This window comes from Prinia subflava, chromosome 12 (assembly GCF_021018805.1).
Source record: "Prinia subflava isolate CZ2003 ecotype Zambia chromosome 12, Cam_Psub_1.2, whole genome shotgun sequence".
NCBI classification, from domain to species: domain Eukaryota; kingdom Metazoa; phylum Chordata; class Aves; order Passeriformes; family Cisticolidae; genus Prinia; species Prinia subflava.
In genome coordinates this window covers 18,654,885-18,674,298 of record NC_086258.1, presented here as the reverse complement: position 1 = coordinate 18,674,298, position 19,414 = coordinate 18,654,885, and the positions used below count along the sequence as shown (strand labels likewise).

The window sequence follows — 19,414 nt, the reverse complement described above, 5'->3', positions numbered from 1 at the left end:
TCAAGTCACACAAGCATAATCAGATTTCACGTGTGAGGGCATAAGCTCATTGCCACGGGGGCCCAGGAGGGGAGGTCCCCTCCAGTGTGCCACAGTTGGAACGGGGAGGGATGGGGGACATCAGAGAGGGTGGATGAGTCCCTCACAGGGGTACTCATCTCCATGGGGCCAGGCTGACAGCTGAGGTGAGAAGATCTCAAAACCAGCACAACCCTAATGGAGGATGTACATCAGAGCTAGAAATTCCCATCTGCACAACAGGGATACCCTTTTCTGGTCCTGGAGCGAGCTGTCAGGGGAACTGGCACAAAGAGCACGAGGCAGTCCCTCTCTGGAACATTTGGGGCCATATAACACCCCCAGGCTGAGAAGCTCTGGCATTTCAGCCATGGAACCTGAAAGTCTTAATTAGCTTGGAATGGAGGCCCAGAGATTTGAGCCACTGCTCATCCTTGGCTCTTCCCTCCTTTCCGCTCTCCTTGGATCAGCATGCTTGCCCCCAGCAGCTCATCAATCAAACCAAGTTAGGGTCATCTTTTGCCAGAAGCTCTATCCTTCCTTCAGATAAAGATTATCCAGGTGTCTCTGTTCTTGCCCAAGCCAATGGCCAAGTCACTGAATTGTGTGATTTGTCAGCTGGACACGGTTCTGTGCAAGGAAAAGCTGGAGAACAAAGAGCCCAGACAAAAGCAGGTCCTGGAATAAGAGGGCAGCTCAGGAACTGAAGCCTCAAAGAAGCATGGAGACTACATGTCCTTCTGGTGGCCTCAGGAACATTCCCTTCACTCCAGCTCACCCACAGCACTGACACAAGGCTTCTTGCTTTTGAGAGAAGACAGCACCTCAGCTCTGAAAACCAGGGGTTACTGGTGGCATTCCCATGTGCATCTATCTCTCATGTGTGCAAAAATCCACAGCAGGTCAGGAGATCTGTAGCCCATTCATGGACTTCAGCTTTCCAAAGGAGTCCTGACTCATTCTAAGGGGAGCCCAGAGCATCCTACTGTAACCATGTCTGGTTACTACTTGTGCCCTTTTCAGGAATAGTTTTGTTTAAAAAGATGTTTTTCAGAAACATAGAGCATTCCCAGCTCCTTTTCCTGGCTCAGGATCTTGCCAGGACCACCAGTCCTCTGCTCTGAAACCCTGGCAAGGAAGGTGGACACCAGACTCTTCTCACTCCAAACTAGGATTGACCCTTGAGGATGAAGAGCAAGCAATAATAGCCCTTAGTGCTGGGCAGACCTGGCAATGGGTGGTCGAGATCTCCCCCAAGAAGTTTCTCCCATCTCACTGCTGGGGATGGTCCCATCACCACTGCCCCGTTTCTTTACCATGGGGGCAGCTACCATCTCATTTCTGGTGGTGATTATAACCCAGACTTGAGGTATTGCAGGAAGAGTATGAGGAATAACACACTAAATCTAAGCTTTCATGTTGATTCCCAAAAGTGTGAGGCAGTTGCTTCAGCCAATCAGCAAAACACAGAGAGGACTTAAATGCAGAATAGGGAGAGACAGTGCTTAAAAAAGAGAAAAGGGATTGAGTGAAAGGTACCAAAAGGAGCTTCATCAACAAAAATCTGAAGTTCCTCCACTAAGAGAGAAATTGAAAGGTGCACTGGGCTTTGGGAAATACCTGCTGTGCCTCGAGGCTGCCAGAACCTGTGTGCCCAGGGAGCACAAGTCTCACTGGCTTTAGGACAGGGGCTGGTGAGGAGTCGGTGGGATCGGGGCTGTATCACCCCAGCAGACCTTGCCCACAACTATTCTGAGACAGAGGCTTCCCACATTTCCCAGCCAGAGCAGCAACAGCTGGAAAGGCCAGAGCATAGCCAGGAAGGTGGCCTGGGCTCCTGACCAGCTCATCCATCAGTTGTGTGCCCATTCCCTTGCGACACTCCTGACCCCCCCAGCCAACACCACAGCAGTGGGAAAAGCCACGGACAGGCTGAGCTGCTCTTTCCTCCATCACTCAGTGTTTGTTCTCCAGCTCACTGAACACCAGTTTGCTTCCAGCCTGGTGAGATGCCCCAGTTCCCTGCATCCCTGGGTCTCTCCAGCAGCAGGGGAACCCAGGACAGGCAGAGCAGGGCTCCCAGGGAGTTAGCAGGCACAGAACAGCCAGCTGCCCATGCTGCACGAGGTTAAGCAGAAGCAGATGAAGACAAATCATGAGTGCTGGGTGAGGGAGACACAGAGAAGCAGCCACAAGCCAGGACAGTTCAGGACCTGAGCCAAGAAAACCCCAGGAGCTCAAGTAGAGTTGCTGTCTGAACTAAAATCTCATTCCATAGAGTCAGAGACTCACACCCTGCAAAGGCTACGGGGGAGTTTGCAAGGGTTTCCTCTCTGCGACTGGAGAGGAGGAGATGGGAAGGGGCTTCCTGAGCCTCCCCTTCCCTGCCTTTCTGAGGGAGGCATCCTGAGTTACTCTGTTCTTAAAGCTTTTGGTGATTCATGACTCAATCATGCCTATAAATAGGGCCAGGGCTCCAGTCCACTGACATCTCTGTAAGTCAGAGGAGGTTTTCCCTGGGGATATGGGGGCAGAGAACAGCACCAGGCCACCAGCACACTTCCTCCTCATCCAAGTGGAGTTGGGCACCTACAGAGTGAGCACGAGGGGAAGCTCAGCAGGGATCCCCAAACATGCAGTGCCCTTTACTACAAGAGGCAGGTGGGAAGCAAACACACCTCATGCCCCGGGTGCTTGGCAGCTGAAAGCAACCATGGCTGGTGCCATCCCTGTGGCTGGTGGCTGCGGTAAAGCAGTGGCCACCCTGCCCTGCAGAGTGCCATGGCCCTGGGCTCTGCACCCCTCGCTGCTACTCCTCCTCCCTCAGCCCAGGACGACTATCGTGCTGCAGAAGATGAGAAGCAAGCAAACAATAACCCACCCCTGCAAAAGCCCAAACTTACCAGCTTCCCTCATCCAAAAGAAGCACCATGCTGGACAGGACAGGACAGGACAGGACAGGACAGCAAAGCCACTGGGTGGGGGGAAGGTTAGCAAAAGAGAGGGAGGAGAAAGACGCCCACTTCCCATGCTGTACAGAGAGGAGAACAAGCAGGCAAGCCAGGGTTATGTGATGGCAGTTCAGGGGGTGGACAGGGACTGATGCCAATGGACAGCTCTCCTGAAATGCAACCTCCCCTAGCACTGTCCACCCACCTATTTTTGGATGGCTACTAGTGGAGATGTCTGAAGTAGGTTGAGGTCTGTCAACAAGTCATGAAACTTCTGCAGCTGCTTCCTGCCCTTGTGTGCTCCAGAGCTGTCATCACCAGCATTATCTCATTCAAAATTCACTCTTCTGCATGGCTGTCCCTCAAGCCACAGCTGCATCCCACTTTCATTCAGGATGCCTTGTAGAGCAGGGAAAGGTCTCTGCTCTCTGACATTCCCTAGAACCGAGGTCTATCCTGCCTTGCTGCAATTCCAGTTTTTTTCAGTGCCCCATAACCAAGAGGCACTCTGAACCCAGCTGGGGAGGAGGCAGGTGCCCATTGCTAAATTACCACTAAGAAAAGGGCTGAGCTTGATATTTACAGCCATCCAATTCCCCTTGCATGCATTCGAGTTTGCAGGCTTAAGCCCAGTCTGTATTCAAACAGTGTCACCTCAACCCATCCGTGGCTGACCAGGAGGTGAGAGGAGAGGACTGAGGGGCAGGAGGAGAGTTTGCTCCTTGAAAGGATCACCTGGCTGTGGGAACTGAGCCCATTAGCCAGGGAAACTGGGCAGGTATCCCTATTTTTCCTGCACTCTTACAGAGACTGACAGTGGTCTGGGGGCTCCTGCTCCATCCAGGAGTGCCCCTGCCAAGGGCAGTTTGGTGCTGTCCATCAGACCCTGTTCTATGGGTCTGCCATGGGGCAGCATCTGCCTCTTCATCCCCACCTCTTCCTCAATCCCAGACAGGGAACAGAGAGGAGAGACCTTTCTGGAGCCTGTCAGATGGGATCTGCTCTCCTTTCTCCCACCAGCACACCTAGCCAAGAGTGACAAGGAGAGAGCACAGACAACTCAACCCTTTGAAAGCACTAAGGCCAACCAAGGCTTGGCTGGGACCCGTTTTGCTTCATGGAAAGAGAGAACTGAAATCAGAGCCCCAAGAGGGCCATTTCTCCTATGGTATTCTCTTTTATTAGGAGAGGAGCCTTGCTGCAGCTCTCAACATTCAGCAGAGTCCCAAGCATAGAAATTTTCAACAGAAAAAAAAATCCCCACTAACTTCTTTCAGCCTTAAGGGAGGTTTGAGGAGCATCTGGTAGAGACCTCTCCAAGCCATCCACGAGTGCAGGCATGAGCTGGGGAGCTCTTCCTGTCCCCTTCACTGGAGCTGCCCAGCCAGGACAGCAGCACCTCTCAGGCAGCCTGGCTGTGTCTCACACCCACACACCTCAGCCCTGTCTGAGCAGGGGCAGCTGCATCACCACAACTCACATTTCCTGAGCTACAGCTGGCAACAGATGGCCAAAAGCCTCAGGTGCAGAAGACAAGGATTTGGGAATAAGCTGTGCTGGCTGGACCAAGGGCTGCATCCTTCCCCTGCACTCTTCCCCTTCCTGCCCAGACTGTTTTTGTCCCCCAGGGGGGCAAAGGCTACGTGCTTCTGTTCCAGAAGGACTGGTGACCCACCAGGTGTGATCAAGCACAGCCACCACCCCTAGCAGATGTATTTGTCAACAGGATTTACTGTCCTCCTCCCTCACTGAGCACTCTAATTTTTAAGGCTGAAGTCACCAGAAGCAGGAAGTTGCACCACTCAGTGAAGGTCACATTCCTTCCCCTTTTAGTCCAGATTTAGCAGCAGTTGGAAGCCACAAGACTCTAGTGAATTGTAGGCAGGACAACCACAGCTTCTGCAGGGATGCAGGTTAGAACAGAAGTGGGGTTTTTTGCTTAAATAACCAAATCTACTGCATGCCTGTACTCCTGTCTGAAGTCCTACAGCTCCTCCTGGAACAGGCAAGGAATATTTTCAGTGGCATCTCCAAAATCAAGGAGTCCCAACATTCAAACTTGTGAACTGCACAACAAGTAGCCTCTGAGGACCAACTTGCATTTTTGGGATGTTGCTTACCAGCTGCTTCACATGGGAACCTGTTGGTCCATGGGAAAGCTGGAGGAGTGACAGGGCCAAAGGCGAACACTGAACCTGTGTCAGTTTTGTTAACACACCTTAGGACTAACCACCCACTCTGCAGCAGCCCCAATTTCCCAAATCAGTGCAAAGGAGTGGCTGTGGGATGTCCAGCTTCAGGCAAGGATGGAAGAGGTGAGCATCCCAAGGTGAGAGCCCCCATTTGCCCTGGAGTGCTCATGGAAAGTGAGATGGAGGCAGAGGGGAGTGGACTCATTAATCTGTTATGAGGGAAGGGGAGGCAGGCAGGGAGGGAGGTGGGACAGGCAACCAACTGCAGCTCAAAACAACCCCTCCCCTGGAAAATAACCCCACAGCAAAATAACCCCAGACACGAGCAGGTGTTATCAGTGGTACCACTACTTCTAAGCAACAGCGTGTCCTTACCAAAAAGATTTGCAAGAATGTTTGTGGCCGAGGACCTAAGGTACTCGCTACAGAGATGTGAGATCAGAGGTCAGCTCAATCCTGCAACATAAAGGTGGCAAACCCGGGTCACAGCAGGTCCAGCAGCATGGTCGGGGCGTGTGGAGAGGGGGAGAGGGGTGGAAGGGCAAGGAGAAGGATGCAGGGCAAGGAGAGGGATGCAGGACAAGGCTGAGCTGCTGTGCTCAGCTCACCCAGCTTACCTGGCAGCAGCCCTGCCCCCTTGCACCACCTGCGAGGCCTGCAATGAAAAGCTGCTGATGCCGCAGTGAAGATTTGAGGGGGGGAAAAGTAAGCCAGCAACAAAGCAAGACAAAAAAAAGTTCACAAAGCTGCCTTAAAGAAATGAACAACATAAATACGGAAGAGAAGAAAATAAAGGAGCAGTAGGAAAAACAAGTCTGCCAGTGGCCCTCAGTGGGGAAGGCTGCTGAGAGCCTCCAAGGGACACGAAGCCCAGGCAATTGTAGGTGCACTGTCCTGCCCTGGGACTGCTCCACACAGACAAGAGCAGCGGTGCCTGAGCGGTGCCATGTGCCCAGGACAGGTCCATCACCCCCTGGAGCCTGTTCTACAGTCCTGAGTACAAAACCCCCATGCCACTGTTGTCCTTAGGCAGTGTCCCTCAGTGTCCCCAGGTGACAACAAGGGCATTTTTTGCCACACAGGAACCAGCCCAAGGCCCTGCAGGACTCCTGGCCCTGAAAACCTGAACAGTGATTGCTCAGCTGGTTTGGATGGAGCTGCTGGTGCAAAGGGTTTGAACTTGCCAGCTGCAGGTAGATTTTTGCATTGGCGTTTAGCAGGATCCTGAAAAGCAGATCCCACCTAGCCCCATGGGTGTCCCTGACATTCACTCAGTTCATCCCCCACCACCATCCCAAGTGACAAATGCAGTGACACTCACAGCCCTGCTCAGCAGTTTACAGGGTGGGGGCTTCAGGCACAACAAGGATACATGGAAAAGAAGAAAGCAAACATTTTTTCCTGATGCCACCAATGCAGAATCAACCCCATGCCAGAAGAAACCAGAGCTCATTTCTGTTACTGACCCCAAAACAGGGTAGGTTTCTGGATTTACTCTGCCTACCACAGTGCCCTGCTCACCTCACACAGATAAACCTCAGCCAGCCCAGCTGGTGGCATCACAAAGATGCTGCCCAAGAGCCTCAAGGCAAGGTTTGCCAGCAGAAGATGCCTGAGCCAGGGGCGAGGTGTGATCCCCCCATCCCTGCCTTCCTTGCTGCTATCAAGTTTCTACTTGGTTCTTTACACCAGGCCAGCTGTGGTGGTGCTTAGACCATGATTTGACAGGCAAGGGGTGACAGATGCCCCTAAATCACTGTCTGCAAACCTCTGGGTGAAGAATTGGGTCCCATAGCCCTTGGGACAGCAGTGGAGAGAACAACATCTCCCAGGCTTGTTGAGCCACCACTGAGAAATCAGTTCCTTGGAGCTCACCCTCAGGGAAAGGGTGTGAGCTGCAGACACCTGTAAGGGAGCAGCCTGCAGCAGAGCCCTCAGCTGTGGGGTTATTCCTGGTTTAAGCTGGGGAATCTCAAGACAGAAATCTTGTTTTAAGTGACAGGACAGGTTCAACCTTTCTTCATGCAGGGCTCAGGAGGATACTTCAGCAAGAAGTGCAAAATGGACAATTCTCCATCTCCACCAGCCCCACTACTTGGTAAATCCCCACCCTGTCCAGCTGAGGTAGCCCTGGGGATGGACATTTCCAGTGCCAGCCCCATCTCAGCGAGCTCTAGAACCTCTCACTCCCTCACTTTGCCCCAGTGTTTCTGAGCTGTGCCCATGTCCTAGGTCGGGACACCATCCACAGGGCCAGGGGAGGGGAAGTAACCAAAGATCTCAACAGATCTGATCAGCACAGAACTAATGGGATCAGGGCAAAGACACCAGCTGCATCAGCTGGAAAATTTGGTCTAAGCATCCAGAGGAGCTCCAAAGGTATTTTAGGGCCACAGTGCCTCCATCTCCTAAATCAGTGTGACTTTATTTGCTCTCATCTCTTCCTGGATGGGAGAGGCCTGGAACTCCAGAGCAATGAGACACTGAGGGCAGTGTGGGGAGAGAGAGGTCTGAGCACACTCAGCTTGCTCCAAGGGCGTGTCAGCCAGGTGGGCTTGGGCAAGGAGAAAAAGAAAGCTCAACTTACCTTTGTTCTTCCTCTAGTTCTTCTTTGGACATCATTGACTTGTACTGGTTTCCCCTTAGCTTTCCAGGGCTGTATTTAAAAGAAAACTTCTCATCTTCAGCTGGAGAGGAGAGACAAAAAAAGAGCAAGAGATCTGTGAACCAGAGACCTCCTGAGAGGCACAACCCACAGCAGTGGGGCTGTTCCCTTGGGGTGCTCTCTGACCTCTGTTCCTGCATCCCAAACGCTCTGGCCACCCCAACACATTTCCTGAGTCAGCTCCAGTCTCCAGAAAGGCTGGGCACTGTCAGGGAGGCAGTGTGGATCCCAGAGCAGAGCCAAGGTGCTGCTGGCCAGAGGATGGCGGGAGCCTGGCTGCAGGCAGCACTGGGAACAGCGGGGACTGCTGTGAGTGAGCAGCCTGCTGGAAGCAGATCCCAGTAAATCCCACAGCACAGGAACCATATGCCATTGTTCTCCCTGGATTCAAAGCCTTGCAGGCCCATCTTGGCTTATCAAGACATGCTAATCCTGCCCTGATTAACTCACAGCATTTTCCGCTTCCCCTCTCCAGACCTGCATTCCTTCTCCCTCCCTCCCTTCCTCCCTCCCCTTGTCCAGGGGCCCTTTCCCAAGCTTGGGGCTCATGGATGGTGCCACAGGCAGAGCTATCCCAGGCCACAGGGGCCTGCAGCTCTCCTGCAGCCCTTGACAAGGCTTGTGAAATGAAGATGCCCCATGGCAAATCCCAGGGCTGCAAACAGCACTGGGCCAAGGCAGCCCCAGGAGCACCAGCACAGCTGGGTCCAAGTCCCTCTGTCACCAGCCCTGAAGAGGAAACCAAGGTCTCCCTCTCCTGGGTGCTCTCCCACCCAGCTCGCCAGCCTCAGCCCTGTGCTAATTAGAGCACCAAAGCTCAGACTCTGAGCCAAAGCCGATCCTTTTCCAATCGGATTTTGCTCGAGCACTATTTGCTTTTAAAAACCTCTCCCGTGCTTTATCTTCCTACAGATGGGAGAAAACAACAGGAGGGGAGGTCAATCCAAAAGGCAGCCCAGGAGGAGCTGCTGCTGTGGGGAGTTGCCTTTGTGGGTTATCCATGGGCTGCTTATCTGAGAGCCTTTATCTCCCAAGGACTGCAGGGCTTGGCTGCTTCACGTCAAACCATCCAGCACTGTGGTTTCCACACTCCCAGAAACATCTGCTGCTTCCCCGAACCTCAGAGCCCTGGGGAAGCTCCCAAGGGGTGCACAAAAGGAAGATGTTACTTCATTATCTGCATGGCCCTGAAAAATTGCACATTATCCACCAACCAGTATCCAGGGTGACAGCAACCAGCACCAGCAGGACCCCTAAAGGGGTGAAACTCCCCTGGCAGGAGGGAAAACCCAGCTTGTACACAACACATGAATGCATCCTCTGTCTGCAGGAATGCAGGAAGCCCCTTCCCATAGTGTCCACTGCTATTGTGGCCATATTCATGATTGTCTCTCCTCCTCCATCTGCCCCACCCTCACAGCCCCTCTCCTCCCTTCCTCACCCGCAGGATTCAGCATCAGCATCTATTTTCCAATCAATACTGCCCTTAAGCATTTTTCTCCTTGTGTCCAATACCTTGATTTTGGGATTTCTCCAACCCCAAGCTTGTGCCCACATTTGGCTGCTGCCAGACCTTGGGGACTCCCTTGTAAAAGGCAAGTCAGAGCCTGATTTTGTAGGTGAGGAAACCAGAGATCTCAGAAACAAGCAGTGTTTGAGCTTCACTGGAGTGATCATGCCTGGAGCTATGGGAGTGGGCTGGGAATTTCACAGAGACCTCCCCCTGCTAATGCCCACATTTCCTCACTTCTTTCCATCTCCATGATCTTGGGGAGCTTCCCTGGGAAGTCCTGGTGGGCTACTGCTCAATTACTGATCTGGAATGTTTCTCTAATCCCTAAATGCCATCCAAGCTCCCAGGGGATTCAAACACAAACCCTTTATCCAGCTTTGTCACAAATGTCTGAACAGAAGCAGCCCAAAGCTGTGGTCTGCAGCCCCAAACATTCAGCTTGGCCATATTCCACTTCCCTTGGTGGGAAACCCTCCCCATGGGCAAACAAACAAACAAACGTGGCCAGCTGGAAACCAGCGGTAATGCTGCAGCTTATCAGCACTTTGGGTGACCATAAAAGTGCATGGAAAGAAAATTCAGCTGGCTGCTGCTTTGGGAGATATTAGGAGAAGGAGAAAAAATTAAAAAGAGGGTGTAACATCCTGTTCCTTGTGTTGGTGCAGAGCAGGAGCTGTTCATTACCTTTGTAAAGCTTGACTGATTTCAAGGACAATTAAGATTGTTTCCCTCAAGTGGTTTTCTGCCAAATCAAGTGAGAATTGGGATTTAGACTGGCCCAAAAAGAGCAGTTTAGTTGCCACCTCACCAGAAAATAATAAGGGAAGAGGGAGGAAAGGAAGGTCCCCATCTCCCTGCCCACACGGTATGATTAAAAAAGGAGACAGTGTGTGGCTTTGGAAACCTCTGGCTGTTTTTTGAGCTCAGGAACTTTCTTGGCAAATTGAAAACAAACTTCAGGAAACACACAGAAAAGGGGAGGCTGGGTTTTCATGTAGACAGGGAAAACACTACAGGAATAGGAGGTGACCTACTTACTGAGAGCCTCCATGAATTCATATTAAAGAAAACATTTGTCTTTCATCTCTCTGCCCTTGCATTGCCAGTGCTGTGACCCTGAGCTGGCAGAGTGAGAGCAGCCCCAGGAGAGCACCTCTCCCCTGAACATGCTTGCTCTGGCATGATCCAGGTTGTCCCTGCCAGCTCCCTGCCCAAAATGGAGGGAAAGCTGCTCTGGTGGTTTTGGTCACAGGGCAGCGTCCCAGGCTGGTGCCAGATGCCTGCAGGATCCCCATATGCCCCAGGGGATCTCTGCTCATGGGTTGAGTGGGGCCAGGACATGCAGGAGACAGAGAAGGAAGGAGCAGGGCTGATCCCAGGACAGTGCTGGTATTTCCAGCTGCATCTCACTGTCTCCTCATCAGCCTGGGCCATGGCTTTGCCCAGCCCAAATTTAAAATACTCCAGAAATGGTGTGAGTAATTCAGGAGAGGGGCCAGGGGCTGCCTGCAGGAGGTGCTTAGGGAGGACACAGTGCAGGACTCACAGCCAGGGGCCATCACCTTCTCCCAATCCCAGGTCGCAGCCACTTTGGAACAGAGCCCTGCTGTGCCAGGGCAGCCCTGGAACAGAGCTGAGGCCACAGAAGCAGACACTGGCACAGCAGTGTTACTGAGCATCTATTTGGCAGGATACACCCACCAATCCTCAAACCAGACCTGCCACAGCCCCCCGTGGTGACATCCCCAGCCACCAGTGCTGTGAGGAGGCCCAGCAGGATGGAAGGAGTGTATTTTGGGAACCCCGTCTCCAAAGGCGCTTCCCCCGCCTTGCAGGAATGGCACCGGGATTAAAATCTGATTCCCTGTGGCATTAGGCATAATCCCCCTGAGCCGGGGGATTGCCACACAGCACCCTCCAACAGCCAGGCAGAAAGTGGGGCAGGGAAGGGAGAACACCCCAAGGCCTCCTGCTGCCCCAGCCACCCCAAGCCAGAGCTCCTGGGGACATCCCAGCATCTCCAGGGCTGCCCAGCAGAGCAGGGTCCCCTTCAGACACACATTCCACTCGGCACCATCTGTTTCATTTTCTTAGGAGTGCAGCAGTTGTCACCCCAATTAGTCAATTAATCATTTTCCAATCGACTAATTGGCTAATCAGTTAAACGTGGCTCTGACTAAAGCTCCTGGAGATTGTCCTGGATGCAGCAATGAGCTTTTGAAGCAGCTGCATCACAAAGCTACCCCATGGCAAACAGCCCAAGGGCATCTGGGGAAGGGGTAGGAATTTTTCTGGAGGAAGGAGACCATCCCCAAGCACTCAGGGCTCCAGACCTGTCCATAATCTCTGTGCAGAGTTCTGGCTTGCTTGGCACTCACCATCCTCATCCTCCGGCTCTCTCACCACCAACTTCTCATTTTCTGAGTCCACCTCTTCCTCCTGCAGGAGTTAAAAACAGAACAGCCGTGAGGAGAGGGTGCTGTGCTGAATAACCCATGTTTGGTTGGGGCAGGGCTGGGATGCAGAGCCCAGAGCTCCAGTGAGAGGGCTGGGCACCCCTTCCCTGCTTCCTCCAAGGAACAGGACAAAAGGATGCTCACTAATGAGTGAGGTTTATTAGTCTGCTTTCCTCTTACTAGTCAGTCACAGTGACCTGGCTCACCCAAAGGCTGTGAAATGCAAATGCATCCCCATATTCAAAGAGATATTAAGGTTTTTAATAAGAGCCTTGTGCCTGAGCACCTTCCTCCCAGCTGCACCCCTGCCACCCCTCCTGCCCAGGGACAGGCAGGGACTGAGCCAAGAGCTTTGGAGACGTCTGTGTGTCCCCAGGCCAGGCTTGCACAGACTGTCCTGGCAGCAGGAAAAGGTGGATCCCCAGCCATGGGCCAAGCAGCTGCTCTGAAGCACAGGGGCATTCACCAGTGGGGCCCAGGGATCGAAGGCAGCACTGGGGGTTGTGCTGGGACCCCTCCAGGAGCCATCCACAGCTGGTGTCTGGACTAACAGCACATTTTGGGGTTTTTTTTAATGGCAGAGGAATTTTGGAAGTTTGGTGGTTTCTTTCTACAACACACAACAAACTTCATAAAGCCCAGATTCCTTGTCCTGTGCAGAAACTCCAAGCAGGGAGAGAGGGGAGCACTCCAGCTCTGGAGATAAGACAAGGACACATGGCAGAGCCCCTGCACGAGGGATTTCCTCCTGCACAGCCCTGTGCTCCAGCTGCAAACCCCTGTGAGCCGAGCCCAGGGGTCACCAGCACCCTGGGGTGCCCTCCCGCAGCCTCCCCCTGTGCATCCCATGGGCTGGCAAAAGGGCAAAGCACCTGGCAGAGAGGGGGGAGCATGGAGGGAGGCTGCCAAGCCCCTCTTTATCATGGGAAGAGCTGGGGGGAAGGAGCCCCGAGGGGAGTGACACTGAGCCAAGGAGGACCATGCACAGAGAGGAGTGCTGGCTTTGCAGAGCTTTGGAGCACAGCCCCGGCCCAGGACTGAGCTGCTTTGTCATCAGGGAGGAATGTGCATTATTCCCAGCCCCTTGGCTTCCTCTGGCCACTCTGTTCCCCAGAAGGAGATGCCACCCAGACCCCCACCCGCTGCAGCCATGGCTATTTTGGGCCACACTTCCAAACATGGGCACTTCCCGCTGGACACCCGGACTTCCCTTGGGGATGGCTGGGGAGGCACCCAAGGGAGTGGCCTCAGGGAGGGGACACTCAGCTCTGGTGGCTCAGCCAAAGCCCAAGGTAGCAGTTCCCCATCACATCCATCTCTGCCTGTGAGCTGGGACATCCCCTGGGAGACCCAACCCTCCAGGAGCAGACACAAGGAGGGAAATTTTAGCCTCTTCCTTGCCTAGGCATAAGGAACTGAGCATTTAACAATGAGAACAAGCAGGAAATTTGGGTGGCAAGCCTCCAAGGAAAGAAAATAGATCTGCTCCAACACAGAGAAAGAGACACTAGATGGGAGCAGAGGATGCCAGGCTGGCAGCAGCAGCAGCGTGCCAGGGCTGTCTGGGAACCCCTGCTCGTGGCAGCCAGAGCTCCCTACAGCACAAGGCTTTTCTGCTTGGATGCACTGGAGGCAGATGCCAGCACCTCCCTTCCCCCTGCCCACTGTGGCCCCAGACTCCACATCCCCGTCCCTCTGCCCTCCTGGGGCTGCCCCCTCCTGCAGCCATTGTGGTCCAAAGGGACCCCCATCCCCAGGGCACCGCTTCCTCCACCCCCAAGAAGCAAACCTGCCCCTGGAACACCGTTTCTTTCTGTTTTAAGTGGGCTGAGTCTTTAAGAGGCCACCCAACCTCACCAGGGGAGAACAGGCAAGCTGTGCCCCCTGCCCATGGCCACTGCCACCCTGGGATAATGCCCCACCCACTCAGGGACACTGGCACACTGTGTGCCATGCCACCCTCCCCGGGCTCTCCCTCCCACGCACCTCTGCATGGCTGGAAAGTGCTGCGTGGCCACTCGTGTCCTCTGCTTGTCCTGTGTGCCCAAGGCTGGATCCAGGCGAGGCACCCAATGGTGGTATCTGGAAAAAGGCAAAAGCTTTGAGCACAAACACCCTCGAGCCTTCCCTGTGCTCAACCAACCAGCCCTGGCAGCTTCAGCACACACGGACAAATCCTGAATGTGGCCAGTAGCCCACCTTGCCCCATGCCCGAGCCTGTGCTGCCTCTGATCCATGTGCCAAGCCGTGACATGGCTGCTGGAATGAGGAACCCCAGAGCCCTCCAGTGCCCAGCCCTGCAGCCGGGGTTTGGAGCTGACCAGCTGCTCTCTGTGGCAGCCCCAGCCCGTGGGATGGGACCAGTGCAAGGAGTGAGGGGGACGGGCTCTGCCAGGCTGGGCTGCCTGTGTGTCCTGGCAGGGCTCAGGCAGCTTCCCGGGATGCTGATGCAGCAGCTCAGGAGGAGCAGGAAGGGAGAGGACATGCTCGGGTTGTTAATGCTCTGCATCCATCCAGTAAATACCCCCTGGAAACCTCCCCATGCCATCCTGCAGTCCTGGGGCTGGGGCTTCCCAGCCCTCTCAGCCCCACAGCAGCTGTGATAACCTCGAGCCCTGTGCAGAGCCAGCTTTCCCTGTCCAAAACCTTCACAGATGAAGATTTCCCTGCTCTGCCTGGAGGGCTGTGGAGGAGGATCTGCGTGGGCAGGGAGCAGGGACACCGTGTCCCTTGGCCTTGCAGTGAAATACCAGCGTTGGGCTGGGAGCAGCCTCTGGGCTGGAAATGCCAGCAGGGACAAAGCCCCACCTCGAGCCTGGCTGTACCTACAGCCCCCGTGAGCCAGAGGAGGGGAGAGCCCTCTGTGCCTGGAGCAGCCCCGAATTTCAGAGCTCTCAGCCCTGCCATGGCCAGTGGGTGCTGCTGTCCTGGCATCCTGCAGCCAAAGTGGGGAGGGGGCAGGCGTTGGGACAGCACTGGGAGATTTGGGCAGCAAAGAGGACACCGGGGCACCCCAGGCACTGCTCTTCTGTAGGAAGCACAGCCCAGGGAGAATGCAGGGAGTTTTGAGCAGCTGGGAGTGAGGGAGAAACAACCGGAGAATAAATGACCTGGGTGCTCTGTCCAACAGCTCACAAATCAGCATCTCTCCGGTGCACACCGGCCACGAAAGCCTCCCAGCAGGAAAAAAAAAGAAAAAAAAAGAAAAAAAAAAAAGGCAGCACTGCAGGGAGGCGTGCATGTCATTATCCAGGAGCATCTGGAGGAGACTTGACACGGGCCGCTCCGACCAGCTGCTGCGGCAAACAAAGATGTCATTGCCGAGCCGAGGGGACGCGCTTGGCGACAGCTGCCTGGCCCCGGGGCCACGCGGGGCTGGGAACGCATCCGTGCCCCGGCACATCTGAATCATACCTGGGCACAGCTTGGCCGGGGCTCCGGGAAGGGCAGGGTTAAAATCCAGCAAGCCATCCACCTTAAATAACAAGGCAGGATCCATCTGCCCCGGCGCTGGCAGCTCCTGGCTGCAGAGCATTTGTTGGATCATCACAAACGTGCTGCTGCCCTTTAGCTCCATGGCCACGAGCGAGACGCCCACGCATGAGGCTGACTCTGGAGCAGGGTTTGGGCCACAGCAGAGCCAGGACAAGGCTCCAGGGACGTTTGGGACACAGCCAGCACTGACCGTGGACAACCCTGAGTCTCCAGGGGAGGGTGGCTCAAAGAGAGGAGCTTGACATTGTGACCCCAAAATGCCCCCTCAAGGCTCTGCCAGCACTGAACCCTCTCCCAGCCCACGGGAGATGGGAGCCAGGCTTCCCACTACAGCATCATCTGGTTTTCAGCTCATTTCTGGCCATTTCCTCCCCACTTCCTCCATCCCCGGTGCAAACACCTCTGAGCAATGGTTTGTTTTCTCAGAAAGGAAAAGAGGAGACTTTGGGGGTGGTGTGTCCCTCACCCTTTCTTCAGGGACAGCCCTGGCACTTAGGGACAGGTTGGGGACAAATAAGTGCCCTGTTCCAGCTTCAGGAAAAGGGAAGATCCCAGGCTGCAAAGCAAGAGGAGAGAAAATTATCTTGGATTAAACTCCTGGGCCCTGTGTGTTGCCATTTATGGCTGCACTCTCTGCTCCAAGCCTGATGCAAGACATTGCAAGAGGGAAAGAAAGCAGACAGAGAGTCAGCCAGAAAGAGAAAATCTAGAAGAAAAGGGGGAAGAAGAAACCTTTTAAAAAAAGACTAAATAATAATAATGTTGGGCAGAGTTGAGCAGAGCAAAGCAGCTGCTCTGTCAGCAGCTCCCCTTCACCCACTGCTGGGGCTCTCCATCCTCCCGCTGGCCAGAGGAGCAGCTGCACAACCAGAGCAGTTTTCCAGCCCTGGTGAGGGTCCTGCCAGCTCTGGGGTGCCTGGATAGGATGTTCTTCATGTGGAAATGGCCTTTTGCAGGTCTGAGCCCCCAAAGTGTGGGAGAATCTGCTCCTGCCACTTCCCCTGTCACTGCTGTGAGCAAGGACAAGCCACAGAGCAGGCAGAGCATTTCTGAAGCTCCGGGAACATCCAGCCCTTAAAGAGGATGAGGCAGTGCCGGGGTGGTGAGGAGAACACTGGTGTGTCCCACGGCAGGGTGAGGAGCCCAGCTCAGAGCACCCATCCCTGCAGGCTCCATCACATCCCAGGCTCCCTGGGATCCTGGCTCCCCCAGGATCACATCCAGCCAGCTCTTTCCTTTTTGCTACAGCCTCTGGAAAGCAAACACCACACACCAGGCCCTCCCTCGCTGCCCAGGTGAGCTGGATGCCATCCTTGGGAGCAGTGGCAGCCAGAGCTGGCCCTCACCTGGCAACCCTTCACACAAGTGGGCATTTCAGGAGGCAAAGAGTCCTCGTGGCCTCTGCTCCAGCAGTTTTCTGGCTCTGGCACAGCTCCCAAGGCTTCACCCAGCCCACAGGGGCCTGGGCAGCAGCCCAACCTCCTCAGCCCATGTGGGGAACACAAGGCAGACCCCAATGCCACCGTGCCCCACAGCACATCCCAGCAGAGCCCCGTGGCTGGGATTCAGGGCGGGCACAACACGTGCACAGGCTCCCTGGAGGGTGACACACGTCCTGTCTCACTGCCCAGTTTCCAGTCACTGCAAGAGATGATGCATTTGTCCCTGGCACAGACTGCTTGAGGTGAGAGCTGGGCACATCTGAGCGGTCAGGGATCTGGGTGGGGAGCCTGCATTCCCTGGCAGGGCTCCTGCCAAGGCTGTGACAGGGGTAGCACATCACCACATCGCTCCCCAGTGCTCTGTGGGACACTGGAGCTCCTGTCCCAGCCCGCTGGCAGGGCAGACACAGCCTGAACAGCTGCCAATTACAGCCAGACTTAATTAGACACCCTGTCCCCTCCGGCACAGGGAGGGCAAGCAGGAGGTATTAGAGGAGGAAATGATGACTTTTTAAATATAAAGAGGGCTCCTGGTGGGAGCTGGGTGCTTTGTGCTGCCTGGTGTGTCCAGAGGCACCAGGAGCCTGCAGGGGGGGCACAGATTGGGGTGGGAGGCACAGGGGAAAAGCACCAGGAGCTTGGCAGGAGAGACAGATGAAGCCTTTGTGCCTCTGCTATCCAGGTGACAGCCCCACAGGCTGCCCTGCTCAGGCAGGGTTTGTGTCCCCTTCTCCCCACTGCCACCCACTTGCCCCTGCTCTGTTTGAAGCCCTCAGCTGCAATTAACCCTTGGCAAACCAGCCAGGCTGCCGTGCCCTGGTACTGCCCACTCACCCTCCCCATCTCCAGAAGGTTTTGGCCAGGATGGCATCTCGGCAGTGGCTCTGGTCCAACCCTGAAAACCCTGCCCGGCCCCTGCCACCTGCCACTTCCAGGACAGAATGGCTCATTAGAGAGTTGAAGTTTCTGACCGTTTCTCACAAGAACCACGCTCCACAGCCCCAGCGTTGCTGCCGTTCCCACCCAGCAGCTTTTCATTAGGGGATTGCTTTGACAGCACTGCCTCATCCATTAACGAGCTGGGGATGGGGATGAGAACAGACAATGACAGACTAATTAAGGGTTTTTTTTTTCAATGATGGGAGCCAGCAGAGACAAGGGGAACCACTACCAGCAGTTAAGGGAAACGAGGACTCCCGGGCTCCTTTCCTTGCTCTGCCACTGGTTCATTCTCTAGCCCTGAGCATGATGCTACAATGAACTGCAGAGAGGGGCAGAGAGGCTTCAATTTTAGCTATTTTACCAGCCTGGCAGGAAATGGAAGCAGGAGGGAGGCTGAGACACACAGCTAGCCCAGCAGATCCCACTTTGCACAGGCAGGGAGCAGGGAAGGAGGAGGCAGCAGGATGCACGGCTCCAGCCCGTCATTAACACAGCGAGGCTGCTCTCCCTGGGCGGGTTCATCCATCAGCATTTTGGTCGAGTGGTTAATGGCTGCGGGCAATCCGAGCCAGGCTGGCACTGTGCGTGCTAAGCAAACAGGAGGGAAAGAAAATAAGGAAGGAAAATAAAGAAAAAAAGATAGAAAATAAATAAGGAAAGAAAGCTCTCTGAGTGTCCCTCTGCCTGCTGATGTACTGAGAAGCTCTGAGCCTGCAGGAGCCAGCAGCTAGACAGGGTCTGGGAGCCTCCTCTGCTGAGTCACATCAGGAGACCGCAGCCCATGGCCGAGCCAAGACAGGCTGGAAAGGGAACGATTCCATCAGCCACCTGCAAAGCACTCACTGCTCTGCCCAGGGCCCGTCCCATCCCTGCCTGAAATATCTGCTGGGCTTGGGTCTGGTGCTGGAGGAGGGAAAGGTTGAAGCAACTTTGGGGATGTTTGCAGGGAGCAAAAGAGCTGTGGATGGTCTCTCTCTCTCTGCCCAGTGGATCAGCAGCCTGGGCACTGCCACACGTGTGTGGTGCCTGCTGGAAGTGCACGTAGTCCCTCACAGTCCCTTGGCCGTGCCACCCAGCCCCGGGGCCGGCCAGCCCGGCCAGGCAGTGCTGGCAGCTGCGGGATCATGCGCGGGCCACGAGCAGCATCCCTCCCCTCCCTCTGCTCCCCACCAGCACCGTGCCTGGTCCCTGTCCTTCCCAAAGGGACGCTGCTCAGGCCCAGGGTGACTTGTTCTGCCTTGCTCACACAGTGAGGGAACAATTTCCCAGGAGGAAAAGCTGGCCAGGACCCTGTGCAGCTCCAGTGCTCCCTTTGTTGTAAGAGGGGCTGAGGGCAGTGAGGAGCCCCAGTCCCATAAAGCCCAACCAGGCTTCTGCAGGACACAGAACTCCCCGTTTCTTGAGTAAGAACTCATTCCAGGCACACAAAACCCTGTTACTACACCTGTGCTGAGTGGGGCTCAAGGAGCTGAGCCCTTCTCTGAAGGCAGCAAGCATTGCAGCAGTGCCTGTTCAAAGAAATAAGGACTGAAGAGCAGCCAGAGGGGAGGAAAACATTCCCAAGACATGAGCTAGCAGCAGAGGAACCTGTGGGCTCTGACAGTCCTGGATCCAGACATCTGTCCCCATGGGTGCTGCACCTGACCAGAGAGCAGCTCAAGCCAAGTGGCCAACTTTGGTGCTGAGCTGGCCCAGCCAGGACCCAGCTGGCTAACGGTAGCCCAGGAGCTCTCCAGAGAT

General features: G+C 54.9%; 1 protein-coding gene across 5 annotated transcripts in view; it reads right to left on the bottom strand.

Annotated features, from left to right (window-relative positions):
* MXRA7 (matrix remodeling associated 7) overlaps window positions 1–19,414 on the bottom strand; it is a 29,102-nt gene that overhangs the window by 7,815 nt on the left and 1,873 nt on the right. For 2 of the 5 annotated variants that reach the window (XM_063408847.1, XM_063408848.1), the window contains exons 2-4: window positions 13,782–13,877; window positions 11,718–11,778; window positions 7,749–7,848 (exon numbers count right to left, since the gene is read on the bottom strand). In XM_063408847.1, the coding sequence (XP_063264917.1) occupies window positions 7,749–7,848; window positions 11,718–11,778; window positions 13,782–13,877 (257 nt within the window). The other 3 variants (XM_063408849.1, XM_063408846.1, XM_063408845.1) reach the window with 3 other exon arrangements.